The sequence below is a fragment of the Papaver somniferum genome, chromosome 4 (genome assembly GCF_003573695.1).
Source record: "Papaver somniferum cultivar HN1 chromosome 4, ASM357369v1, whole genome shotgun sequence".
In the NCBI taxonomy this organism is placed as follows: domain Eukaryota; kingdom Viridiplantae; phylum Streptophyta; class Magnoliopsida; order Ranunculales; family Papaveraceae; genus Papaver; species Papaver somniferum.
In genome coordinates, this window is record NC_039361.1 from 87,355,267 (window position 1) to 87,368,168 (window position 12,902).

Here is a 12,902-nt window from a genome sequence, read left to right on the forward strand (position 1 = left end):
TGAAGAGCGATTGCTTTTGGATGAGTATCGGAGGCAGAAACAAGAAAATAGCATAGATGTTGTGAAGGAAAAGCTACGCATTTCAGATATGCGAAGAAAGGAATTGGATGAGGAGCTTACTGAAGTTCTGGATAGGCAAGAAAGGCTTCTTAGTTTCATTGAAGAGAAAAGACTAAAATTTAATGAAGTTGGTCTAATGAGCTTGACAGAAAGAGAAGCTAATGATTTCCGTAATTACACTTTGGATGAAATCTTTAAATGTGCAAAGGAAATACAGGTTGAAACTGAGGAGGATGAGGAGATTGAAGAGGAGGATGAGGAGGAGGAGGATGAGGATGATGGGGAGGAGCACAAGGAAGATGATGAGATTGAGGAGGAGGAGGTTGACAAGGTTGAGGAGGAGCACAAGGAAGATGATGATGACGGTGATGACAATGACAAGGAGGAGCACAATGAAGATGGTGATATGCATGATCATAATGATGATGATGATGATGGTGATGAAAATGACAAGGAGGGTAGTAAGGGTGGTGATATGCATGATCATGATAATGACAAAGAGGGTAGCAAAGGTGGTGATGACGAGCATGGAACTGAATCTGAAAGGAATGAAGTTCCGTCTGAAACTTCTGAAAAGCAAAGGTACAACATCATTTTTTTTTTAAATTTGCAAGTCATTTCTTTTTTTATGTGTGTACATAGTTGTACACCAGTGTGTGAAAGCTAATACCTTTTCTCAAAACTTGAATCTTTTTAGCACTCCTTCACCAAAGACCAATGAGGCAAATGAAGAAGAGGATGGAAAGGATGGAACAAGCCAAGGAGTTGGGTCTGAAACTGGTAACAAGCCGAGGTATATATGTAGCTCGCATTTGTTCTCATTTTCTATATATGTGTACCAATATGTACACCTTAGTGATTTCTTCTGTGTGTGTATCAAGATGTACACCTTAGTGAGTTCTCATTTTCTAAAAAAAATGCATTTTTTTCAGCACTCTTCTGCCAAAGGAAGTTGAAATCCCTGAAGGTCAAGAAGAGCATATGAACCTTAATGACCAGGATACTACTCAAACTGATGAAATTGACAAAGTAGCTGGGTGTGAAGCTGCTAACAAGTAAAGGTATAAAGAAAATGATCTCAGCTTATATATTTTTTTTTGTTTTGTTTTCAGTATGTGTGTACAAGGATGTACACCTTTATGACTTCTTCTGAATTTGTGTACATACCTGTACATTGGTGTAAAACTCTGTACACCATTGAAAATTCTCATAAAAATTTCATTTTTCAGTACTTCTATGCCAAAGACAAGTGTAATCAATGAAGATAAACAAGACCAAGTGAACCTTGATGACCAGAATGTGATGGATGGCACTCGAACAGCTGAAATTGATGAAGCTACTATAATTGCAGCTGAAGCCATATGTCAGTTGGATCCTAAAGAAGTCCTTTTACTCACACAAGGAGAAGAATCACAGAATGAGACTTATACATCAATTGAGGACCTTCTAGATAACTTGTCTGAAACTGTATTCGTAAAGCTTGAAAAAGGTTGTTACAGAACGGCACCATCTGAAGTGAAGGAAAAGATGGCAACCCTGATCCGCCACGATTGTCCAAGCTTTGCATTATTGAGCCAAGAAGATCCAAAAGAAGAGTCGTCGCAAAAATCATTATCCAATGAAGATGTACGAGAAAGGATCATTGAAGAAGCAGTGCAGTTCATTAAACAAAATCCTAGTGAATTTTTTAGCAGCCAAGAGGTAGAAGAAGAGAAGACACTCCAGTGAGGACAAGAGCAGGGAGGATGAAGGAAGCAGAGATGTTGAAGACACAAGCCGCTGGCAAGTTGTCCAAGACACACAAAAGAGAAATGCAAAAAGAAAGCTAGATCCTGAATTCACTGCCGAGGGTAAAACCAAACGAGTTGTGATAAAAGCAGATCCAAAAGGCAAGGGGATCAAAGGGACAAGAACCAGGCTATCCTGCCCCAATAAAGAGAAAGGGAGATGTATATCGTCCTCACAATCCATTGCCAGATGTTCGTCTATCACCACTATACCATGCTATGCAACCAGGACAGGACAAAAAAAGGGTACAAAAATTCTTCGACTATGCAAGCATGGAGTAAGTTCACAAAACACCATGATTGAATCTTATAAAAAAAATTATGTGCACAACTTTTACACCATGTTAACATTTCCTTTATGTTTCCGCAGCTCTGTAGCTTGGCAACTAACAAGACTGGATGATCCAACAGTCAAGGAAGATATTTTGATTGTTGGAAGAGTACTTCGTGAACTGATGTTCAACAAATATCTGGACCAAGAGGTACTCCAGTTCTACATCCATCGACGTAGAAGAGCACTTGTCAGAGATAGCATTCGTCATCCAGATGACAAAAAGTACCTGAGCTGTGAAATTATGAGTCCTACTGCATGTGTAAGTTTCTCAAAACAAATAAGAAATGTCATATATAGTTACTTTAATATTGTGTACATAGTTGTACACCTAATTGACATGGCGTGTTCTATGTGTTTTTAGATTTCTTTAGCTGTGTACATTGATATACACCAATATGCATATATGATTGACACAGGTCTGTTAAGTGTTGATTGTTAGATTTATTTAGCTATGTACATAGATGTACACCAATATGCATCTATGATTGACACATGGTCTGCTAATTCTTGATTGTTAGATTTATATAGGTGTGTACATAGGTGTACACCTGTATATCATACATGGATATACGGTCTGTTTTCAGGCCTACAATGTTTGATTTGTTAGTTTTCTGTAGTAGTGTACATGCTTGTTAGTTTTCTGATTAAGGTGAGCCTAATTAATTTTGTTTTCTAACAAATTATTAATTGCAGTACTATGTCAAGTATAATGTCACCAGCGAGGTGCAAAAGCTTGTGGTTGATTTCATACGGACATGCCTGAGAATCTGGAAGTTCTTGTAATCCCTATCAATCACTCTACAGATCAAACGAGGATGGGATTGCACTGGTCGCTTTTGAATTTTGATTTCGAAGCTAAGGAATGGAAATGGTATAACTCGTTACACTCAGAAAATGAGCTCATATAAAGACGATGCAAAGAAACTAGCAGATGTGGTACAAGTGGAACTCAATAAGAAGAGAGCATTGAAGGGTCACCCACCTATAGAAGAGCACGAATTAAACATCATGACATGCCCTTCACAAGGAATCAACCCGGACTGTCTAATATATACTTGTTACTTTATGAAACGAAGTATGAAGACAACAAAAGGTATGGAAAAAGGTCAGCAGAGGGCCGAAGACATTTGTCAGCAAATGAGATCAAAATTGGTGGCCAAGATGTTGACAAAAGTCGGATGGTATGAAAAGGTGTGGGATATAGCGAAGGACGAGGAGCATAATCAGTGGCGCAAGACTACAGGAAAGCAACCATTGAAGAGGAAGAAGAGTTTTTAATCTTCATTCAAGATCACTTTCTGAATTTCTTCTAAACATTTTTAATCTTCAGACAAATTTAAGTTTTCAACTTTCTGTTTAAGACTTCACTATTATAAAGACCTTGAATTAATGTTTTTTATTAGTTTCAATATTGATGTTTTGAAAATAGACTTGTGTCAGTACTAAAGTATGTATTACAGGTTAGGAAATATTAAGGTGTACATGATTGTGCACAGTTTCTGACAGAGTAGAAAATCTGACAGGCAATGGTACAGGAAGGTGTACATAATGGTACACATGTACTAACAGAAACATAAAATAGAAAAAGTAATAACCTAGTATCAATCATTAAACACAAAAACTAATTACTGCATTAGAACTAAAAATGAATATTACTAAACAAAATAAACTAGTAGCATCCATTGTACACAAGGTGTACATAATGCTACACATGTAAAAAGACAGGTAAGAAAAGTGAAGTGCACAGGAAGGTGTACATAATGGTACACAGATCCTGACACTAATTATCCATGAATAGAAAAATGAAAAGACATTACCAAAAGTAAAAACCAAAAAACATAGAATCTTTCAAACAAATCAAACATAATAAAAAGCATCAAGGCATGGGGCAGGTAGCTCTGTTGTGGTGACCAAGAGTGAAGCACTTTGTGCACATCATAGGCCTCTTTTGCTTCTCCCAAGCCTTCTTGAAACGTTGTTCTCTTCGTCTACCGGGTGGAGGCACAGGAATAGGAACAATAATCCTATCACTAGGATCATAAGACTGCGGCTTGTCATAATTGGGGATTGGCAAGATGATCTCTTGGTATGTCCTGTTGTACCATTCAGTGGTGAAGTATGGCTCAACAAATGAATAGATGTCCTCCCTTGTAGATTGAATGGCAGCACAAGTGTGCGCAGGGAAAACCATTTACTTGCCACCTGTGACACGTACAAGTTCTCTCCAACAGATCTACAGAATGAGTGCGGGGAGACCTGACTTCATACAATCTTTCCATAGACTCAACAACAGTCCAAGTACGACCAATGTTGATGTTCTCGTTTAGTAAATCCTCGTATACGGGAGTGAGCCTAGTGTTAAAATTTTCAAGACCTTCTACCCTTCTCTTAGAATTCATCTGCATAACCTTCAAACTAAGATAATAAAAACAAAACATAAAATCAAAACATGATATAGATAAGATAAATACAATAATACAATAAAACATGTGTACAACAATGTACACACAGTTGCAGAATCACAGATATAACATGTGTACAAGTATGTACACATCAAGCAAATCCATGTGTGCGACAGTAAAAAATAAATGAATGAAACACTAAACATAAAACTCACCGTATCGCATCGAGAAGAGCAAAAGCAGGCAGCTTTTTGAACTCAAGAATCCAGTTATTGAATGACTCGGCAATAGATGAAGAGTGAGCAGCATATCTGCATACAGGGAAAAATGCATTTGCCCATTTCTCCTTTGGAATGGTCCTGAGATAATTAGCAACATGTCCACAACCAATTGCATGCATGCCCCGCAAAGCTTCTTCAAAGTTCGCTGCTGTGTAAGAGTAAGCAGCTTTGTAAAACAAATCAATAACGACATTGTAATTCGCATCACCTTTTCCAATAGGGAGATTGCACTTGATGTGGTAAAAGCAATAGCTGTGATATGAACCAGGAAATGCTCTTGGAATGCCCTGCAGAAGTCCTTCGTGACGATCACTAAGGAAAACAATCGGACGATCATCGACCACTTGTTGAAGATTATCCAGAAACCAAAACCAATTGTCATTGTTAGCAAATGCATATGGGTAAAAACCATCATTTCCATTGACACATGTTGCAGCCATCAAAGTACCCCTGAATCTACCAATGAGGAAAGTAGCGTCCAAGTAAATCATGGGCCTGAGATACCTATAGTTATGCTTGCAAGCACCGAAACAGATGAAAATCCGCTTAAATCTTCCAGTTTCTTCATCAACTTCAAGTTTCACAAAGCTATCAGGATTAGTTTGCTCAATGGCTTTCACATACCAATTTAAATCGCTATACGACTTCTCGTCGTCACCATATTGATCTTCAAATACAGCTTCTTTCCCTCTACGGGCATGGTGATACTTAATATTGGACCCATAAGTCTTCTTAAAGAGTGACATGATCTGTTTGGGTTTTAAAGTGGGATCACCCTGTATACTATCAGCGATCAAATGCTTAACTAACTTGGTTGTCACCACAGGACTCTTCAACCTCAAACCAACACCACAGCTACAAAAAAAAATCTGGAATAAGTAATGTGCACCACATTGTACACTTAATAAAATCTCAAAAACAACAACACACATACAAAAAGAAAGCACAGACCAAGCAAGAATATGAAATTTACACCACAAGTGCCACCCAAAAAGCCTACAACAAGTAATGTGCACCACAATGTACACCTAAAACAAGTCTACATATTAAAACCTAAAAATCAATAACATGGATCAAAAAAAAAGTGAATACCACTAACCTGTGAATAACGTTAGAATCTTTCAGCACAAACCGAGAAATGTCACCATTCACAGGACCAACGTGAATCCTCCGACCACAACCATCTTCTTCGCACTTCTCGGTAAAACGAGTCTTGTCGTTTTCAAGAATAAGAATCTTGTAACCAATACACATCTTGTACTGATCAATAGCAATCCTTACAGCTTTAACACCACCCACAAATTCTCTACCAATATTGTCAAAAACATAACGCCATTTATCGATAATGAGAGGCTTGGCCTTGTCCGCATCATGATCGACCACCCTTACAAGCTTAGGACTTTCACGTACACAAGAGTTTGAAATACTAGCACCAGAACTACTGCTACAACCAGAATTAGAACGAGACAAAGACCTTGAACTAGTGCTACAACCAGAATGCTTCGGAATCACATCAACATTCAAATAGAAATCTTCATTGTTCATCTGAATAACAAGAGCAACTAAACCTTGAAGTTGTATATCACCTTGTATAAAAACTACTTGATTAGTATCCATATAGGAAAACCGTATACTCAAAGGGGACAAAAACCTCCACTGCTTACAGGCAAAATGCTTCAATTCATCAATGGTGATAAAAGTATTAACACGAAACACAGAAGAATGCTCACCATGATTCAAAACAGCATGAACAAACTTCTCAGACATATTTGATACACCTACATATAACAAAAGATATAATAATAGTTTCAGATTCGCATAACCTAAAACTTGAAGAGTGTACAGGAAAGTACACATTTAATCGAAGGCAAAAATCAAATAACATTAAACTTCAAATCAAAACTACTCCATCGATTAATCGAAGATATAAGCTTCAGAATCTTACTAGAACACATAATTGAATAAACCAAAAGCATATGATCTAATATCAGTTCGATTTCATATCATGCATCATAACACCAAACACCAAAAAACAGTAATCAAAATCATTTAACGAAAATCAAAAGCTAAAATACACCAAAAATCAAATCAATAACATACAAACAATAAGATGTAACGGATTAAATTCATATCATCAACTGATAAAATCAAAAAAAAAACTAAATATCAGAAAAGAGATTCAACGATGAAGCAAAACCTGAAGTTGAATTCCGTTAAATATCAGAAACGATGAAATCCAACCTAACCTATATGAATCTGTCTGAAACTGTTAAATCGCTGAAACTGAAGTTGAATTCTGGATCGATCTATCTCTGAAATCTGACGTGAATTCAAATCTGAGATAAAAAATAATCCCGTAACTACACTTTACCAGTAACCTGAAGTTGAATCGCAACCAAATTTCTCTCTGAAACTGTTAAATCGCCTACAAATTTCTTCTCTGTCCGGCTCCCTGTTTTGAACTCATGTTTGAGATCTGAAATTTTCGATTTCAAATCCTCGTTTTATGTATGGAATCGTCTCAAGGGTTGTTACGGGATATTGGAAATACAGGAAAATCGGGATCGGTCACAATTTTGGACTAACTCGTCCATATTTGGATTAAATTGTTTGACACTGGGCTTTTTTGGACTAGAGAGTATTAGGCCTGAGATGAGAGGACTAAAGCATCCCAAGCCCAATAACTTTGGGACTAAACGTCAATTTCTACATGTTGTTCCTCAAAATCATGACGCCCATGAATTGGTTGCCACATACACTCGGTTCAAGGTAGGGTCCGAAATATTTCATAATATTTTCTTAGACCCCCTTACATCTCTTTCTATATCATTCTTCGCTACATACAGGCATACAGCTGCCTAGCTCATTTTTCTTTTACCATCTTCTCATTTTTCATTTTTCCTCGTAGCAGCGCCACCTCAAATCCCCAACCTCCTTCAAGCAAATCAACACCGCCACCTTAAGTCAGTGATTTTCTTTATCTTGACAAGGTCAGATGCGTTTTCCAGATCACTTATCTTCTTCAAATCATTTAGGTAAGATGTTTGATTCATCAATTTATCTTGATCTTCTTAAACTTCGATTAGTCGTTTGTATTTCAAAATATGAAAGCCCTTGGAGCACAGAACAATTTGGGGTTTTTAGAATTTGGTGTCAATTAAGTTCTTGGAGATGGATTTAAGCTTTAATCCTTTTTATTTTTGACATTGAAAGTTTGATTTGGTAAGTAATTGGTACACTAAATCGTTTTTTGTTAATCCTCTTCCTGAATTTGTTTTCTTTTTACAACCTTATGAAAATTGAAAGTGAGGGTTTAGTCATCGTATGTGATTTCAGAACTTTGGGGAAGAAATTATGAATTTCTAGCTTTCGAAAATGTTGGGGAATATCCTTTTTAATACAAATGCTGGCAATAATACAATTGACAGGGAGAAGTAATCAGTGACAGCTAAGCCTCAAGAGTCTATTATCCCTTTAGTATATTATGTTCTGAAAGCATTCATTGATTTCAGAACATTTATGCATCAATGATCGCCCTTTTTATTTCAATTGATGATCACAGTATTAGTATATTTATTAGGTTGCTTCAAGATTGGTTCCCGAAGATGCCAAAACCTTCATCAACTTAATCACATCCCAAGATGAAGACTACGACGACCTTACAGAAAAATAATTGGCTTGGTTTCTTGCCCGGAATTTGTTTTTATGACTCATTCTATCCTGGTGAGTCATCAAATATCATTTTTATGTTTATACACAATTTGGCATTTGCATTTTGTGTTGTATATTCTAAACCATTGGTCGGGTTTAAAGTTGTTAGTTGTTACATTGCATAACTCACAAGCCTAGCCAGGAATGATCAGTTTTTTTAGATGAGGATGATGTCATCAATAGTACACGTTTCGTTACATGCCTTGTTGTAATACTCTGATTGAACTCGTGCAGCAGTCCTTGATACGTTTTGCTTGGTTTCTCGGAAATCTAGTAAAAAAGTTTAGGTAAAGTCACTGGGGGTCATTTTCGAGGCACATTTGCTTCAGTAATTACCTAGGCAATGCTTGTCCACCCTGATAAAAGATATGGGGGATGAAAAGGTTGTAGAAGCCTTCAAGAAGCTTCAGAATGCATATGAGGTACATTTGGTCTCCAGTTAGTATAGTAGTAAGAATCTAACTATCCTCGTGTAATTATGTTTATAGCTGGTTGTCTCCACGTTTTACTTAACTCTTTGAAGCGTGAAGCATATAATGATGAATTGAGGAACGAGGAGCTACTAAACTGGTTTCGGAGACCAAAGTTCACCAGATCCACACATCCGTAAATCTAGGTACATTAACAAAACTTACTATGAAATGTTGACTAGATAAGTTACACCAGTAGAGTAGGTTGGTGCAAGCATTTTCGTCTCATTTTCATTGCTCCAGGAAGGTTAAATTTCTACCAAATCAGATAGGACTACAGTCATTAAAGGTGATACAGGACTTAGTAGCCTCATCCCAATTTAGACATAAATCTCCCCTTAAAGTTCTTTTGTCTTTCAGTCTCAAAGTTGTCTAGTTATTCATCTAGTTTTACGACTTTCCTCTTTTCAGTGCTTTATCATGTCGACATCCTGTTTAGTTGTACGACGCGCTGTACTTATTCTGTTTTGCTCCATTCTAAGTGCACTACATTTCTATGCTAATAACTAAATTGCATTTCTATGATCATCAACTGGACTATTGCTCTATTAATTATCCCTCGAATTCTAATCATAATTTCATTGCCACTCCTCTTGATATTTTCTTAAACTAATAATTTGTGTATGTGTATTCTTAGGTACGATGAGTTGGCTTCTAAATACTTCGTTGAGTACATTGCTGGAGGTAACACTACACCTGTGTTTTTAAGCTTCTTATGCTTATTCTATGGTTTGTCATTAAACATCAGCTAATTGAGGCCTGTGTTATCTTAACTTACATGGATTCTATATTCTGGGTTATGTTTGATTTTATATTTTGTTCATAGCTGTTGCTTGATACAAAGTCCTGGATTCAAAGATTTTCTACTAAAGTTCGAGCTCTTTAGAGTTTAAGAGCAACTGTCGATTCGGGATTTGAGCATTCATCTGAAGTCAATTTACTTTTTACTTGGATTCTTTTATGTTTTTCTGGATTACCTATTTATTTGTGTATCTGCTTGTATCGCGTAGTCTTGTATTAAGATTATGCTTCAGTTGGCTATTGGTCCTTTTGAGTAGCATGGTAAGGAGGTTGTATTTTACTTTATTTGTTATTTTAGTTCAGATTAGCGTGGATTTATGTTCTGAAATGTGTTGTTTGAGTTGCAGGAAAACCACTAGTGCTGCACTCCTGGTTTTGGATGCAAAATTTTATTGGTTACCATTTACATAAGAGTTCCCAGATATCATTTCTCACTCACTGAGATTCCTCGGTGTCTAATTTTTCTTTTGGTTCTCAATCAGTTCAACATGAATGCATTCCTCAAGCTAATTTTGGGTATGGATGAAGATTTTAACCATTCTCTGTTGATGCTTATATTTCAACCATAATATCTGCCATGAGTTTGAGCGGTTCAGCACATACCTGCCTGATATGAAAGTTGATGTGTTCTATAGTGGTGTTAACATCAAGACCCATAAGGTTCAGTAAGTGCTATGGGTTGTTTGTTGGAGTCGTCGGTGGTAGTAGATGCTGGTGGTGTGGTTAATGACGCACATTTTTTTGGGTTTAGTTGGTAGTGGTGCCTCTTTAGCTTAGTGTTGCGGAGGAACCCCTAGGATCTGTTGATACAAGAACCACCAAGAGAGCTTATACTATATTTGCAAGATTTTGACTACTTCTGATACCAGTATTCATGGAAGGTTCTCAATTCTTCGTAAACATGCAATGAATCTGTTGGTAATACCTCTCTCTTATGTGTCTTCCTTTTGCTTAGTCTGGATGCAACTTTGTAAGTTTTTTCGCTTTTGGCGTTCTGTAGTACATGGCCCGAGCGACAAAATAACTCAGAAATTGATTACGAAGGATTTTCATGGCTATGTGTGGTGATTTAAGCATATTCAGAGGTCAACCTCGGCGGCATTTACTCACAGCTGGTTGGAGTACTTTTGTCACTTTAAAAAGATTGGTTGCAGGAGACACTTTTGTGTTTCTCAGGTAACTTTTAAACTCTTTCTCGCACTCACTTTCTAAGATTTCTTTAGTTCTCACGTTAACTACACATGTGTACAGGGGAGAATGGGGCTTTGTGCGTTAATAGTAAGGCCTTATGGTAAGCAACAAAGCATGTAGTTTATTGATTTACTGTTACTGGGTTCTTAAAATAGATGTTCATTATTTTGGTAACTGAGGTTTAGCAAGATCATGTGTTCTTTATTCTGAAATTTCATGTGTAATCTGCTAGTTGCAAGTCCCACCTTCAGTTGGGAGTTTATCTTTAATTGAACATTATCAGTCAGGCTCACTGACACTAACTAAACAATTTGACTGAGGTTTAGCAAGATCATGTGTTCTTTATTCTGAAATTTCATGTGTAATCTGCTAGTTGCAAGTCCCACCTTCAGTTGGGAGTTTATCTTTAATTGAACATTATCAGTCAGGCTAGGCTCACTGACACTAACTAAACAATTTGACTAATCTTTCTTTAATACTAGTATCACTCAATTCTTTGTCTTGGTAGTTTGGTGGTCTTAGTCATTTTGGCATGGTTTGATATATTGTGACTCCTAACTTCTAATAGGACACATGTATTAGCGTCAAGGGGATGTATCATAATCATTCACGGATCACACCGAAAGTTGCTCAATTGTTTATCTTATTGTATTTGTAAAGAAAATGGTGGTTGTTGAATGTTGTCAAGTTTACACAATAAGTTATTTTTCTTTGACTAGTCTGTAGTTAGGTATCAAGACCCTACAAGCAATTCTAAATTTGAGATTATATTTGGGGAAGGAGTGAGCAAACTGGCCGGCTCGTTGTAACATATTCATATTTCCTTTTCTGTGTTTTATTTTGTGTACTGACTTTGAAACCTCAATGTGCATTATGAATTTCTTCTGTGGGGTTGCGTCTTAGAGTGTGTAGAGATGATGAATGTTGTACTAAAAAAGGGTTCTTGGTATAGCTATGGTTGGTACTTACCTAATCCCTTCTTGGGAGACTAAACAAAACGACCATGTTTCCATGAGTATCCCTATTTTTACCAACTCTTTTCTCACTGGTATAAATTGCCCCATTGCAGGTTGGACAGAGCAGAGATAAATCCCTACAGGGGACCCTCTATGTGGTGAAATTAAGAAGCTTAATGTAATGAGATAAATCCCTACAGAAGAAATTCAGAATCAAAGCAAGAGCAGTTTAATGTAATGTTAGGCAGCTTCACAATTTACCTTAATTAAGAAAGTGGTTCCTTGGGTTGCTGGTAACTTGTCTCGAGCTTTTCTCGATTTCAGAGGAAACCTGGCTAGTGATTTTCTTGTTGGGTCAATTGATATTTGATCCGGATTTCTTTCTCTTTTCTTTTGTCATGTCAAATATAAAGTTAATTACTGTATTTTTAAGGAAACTGAAGTAATGCAATGGTTAATACAACCCTACTAGCTCTCACTGATTCCTACGCTCACCATACAACCACTACTTGCACCGTCAACGTGCAACATAAATCCGACTCTCTCAAGTGTTGCAGAACCATGCACCAACTCATCATTACCCTTCTGTTCTCAAGAGATCTTCAGCACTGTTACGGTGGCTAACTCAAGAAACTTGCCTGTATAACTCAAGATTTGTTCACGTTATCAAAATTCCAGCTCTATGCACAATGCTTGTGCAAATAAAGAAAAATGCCTACGTAGGCATACACAAGTAAAGAAATGAGCTAGTTTTCTGCCCATCATTCAAAGATTTAATGGTCTTCAAATGTTGAGTAATATCATGTACAATCTTAAGAAGTTTCTCCGTAGAGAAGGAGCCGACACAGCTAATAATCTTCGGAACAACCACAAATTCATACAAAACATTACATGCATCTTTGGCCAGAC

General features: G+C 36.9%; 1 protein-coding gene and 1 long non-coding RNA gene across 9 annotated transcripts; one reads left to right on the top strand and one right to left on the bottom strand.

Moving 5' to 3' along the window:
• Positions 1–3,130: 3,130 nt before the first annotated feature.
• LOC113272771 lies at positions 3,131–6,631 on the bottom strand. Its single transcript, XM_026522568.1, has 5 exons — positions 5,964–6,631; positions 5,489–5,647; positions 4,799–5,368; positions 4,377–4,596; positions 3,131–3,163 (listed from the first exon to the last, which is right to left on the bottom strand). The coding sequence occupies exons 1-5, from the start codon at positions 6,629–6,631 to the stop codon at positions 3,131–3,133; spliced, it is 1,650 nt and encodes a 549-aa protein (XP_026378353.1).
• A 1,100-nt stretch (positions 6,632–7,731) lies between these two features.
• LOC113276083 lies at positions 7,732–12,461 on the top strand. 8 transcript variants are annotated; one of them, XR_003323948.1, is made up of 8 exons: positions 7,732–7,899; positions 8,445–8,587; positions 8,813–9,191; positions 9,683–10,362; positions 10,482–10,764; positions 10,847–11,022; positions 11,098–11,137; positions 12,107–12,461. It is a non-coding gene; the product is annotated as an uncharacterized LOC113276083 (long non-coding RNA). The 8 variants fall into 8 exon arrangements; XR_003323947.1 differs by having other exon boundaries at positions 9,683–9,729; positions 9,872–10,764; XR_003323949.1 differs by having other exon boundaries at positions 9,683–9,729; positions 10,194–10,764.
• Positions 12,462–12,902: the final 441 nt, after the last annotated feature.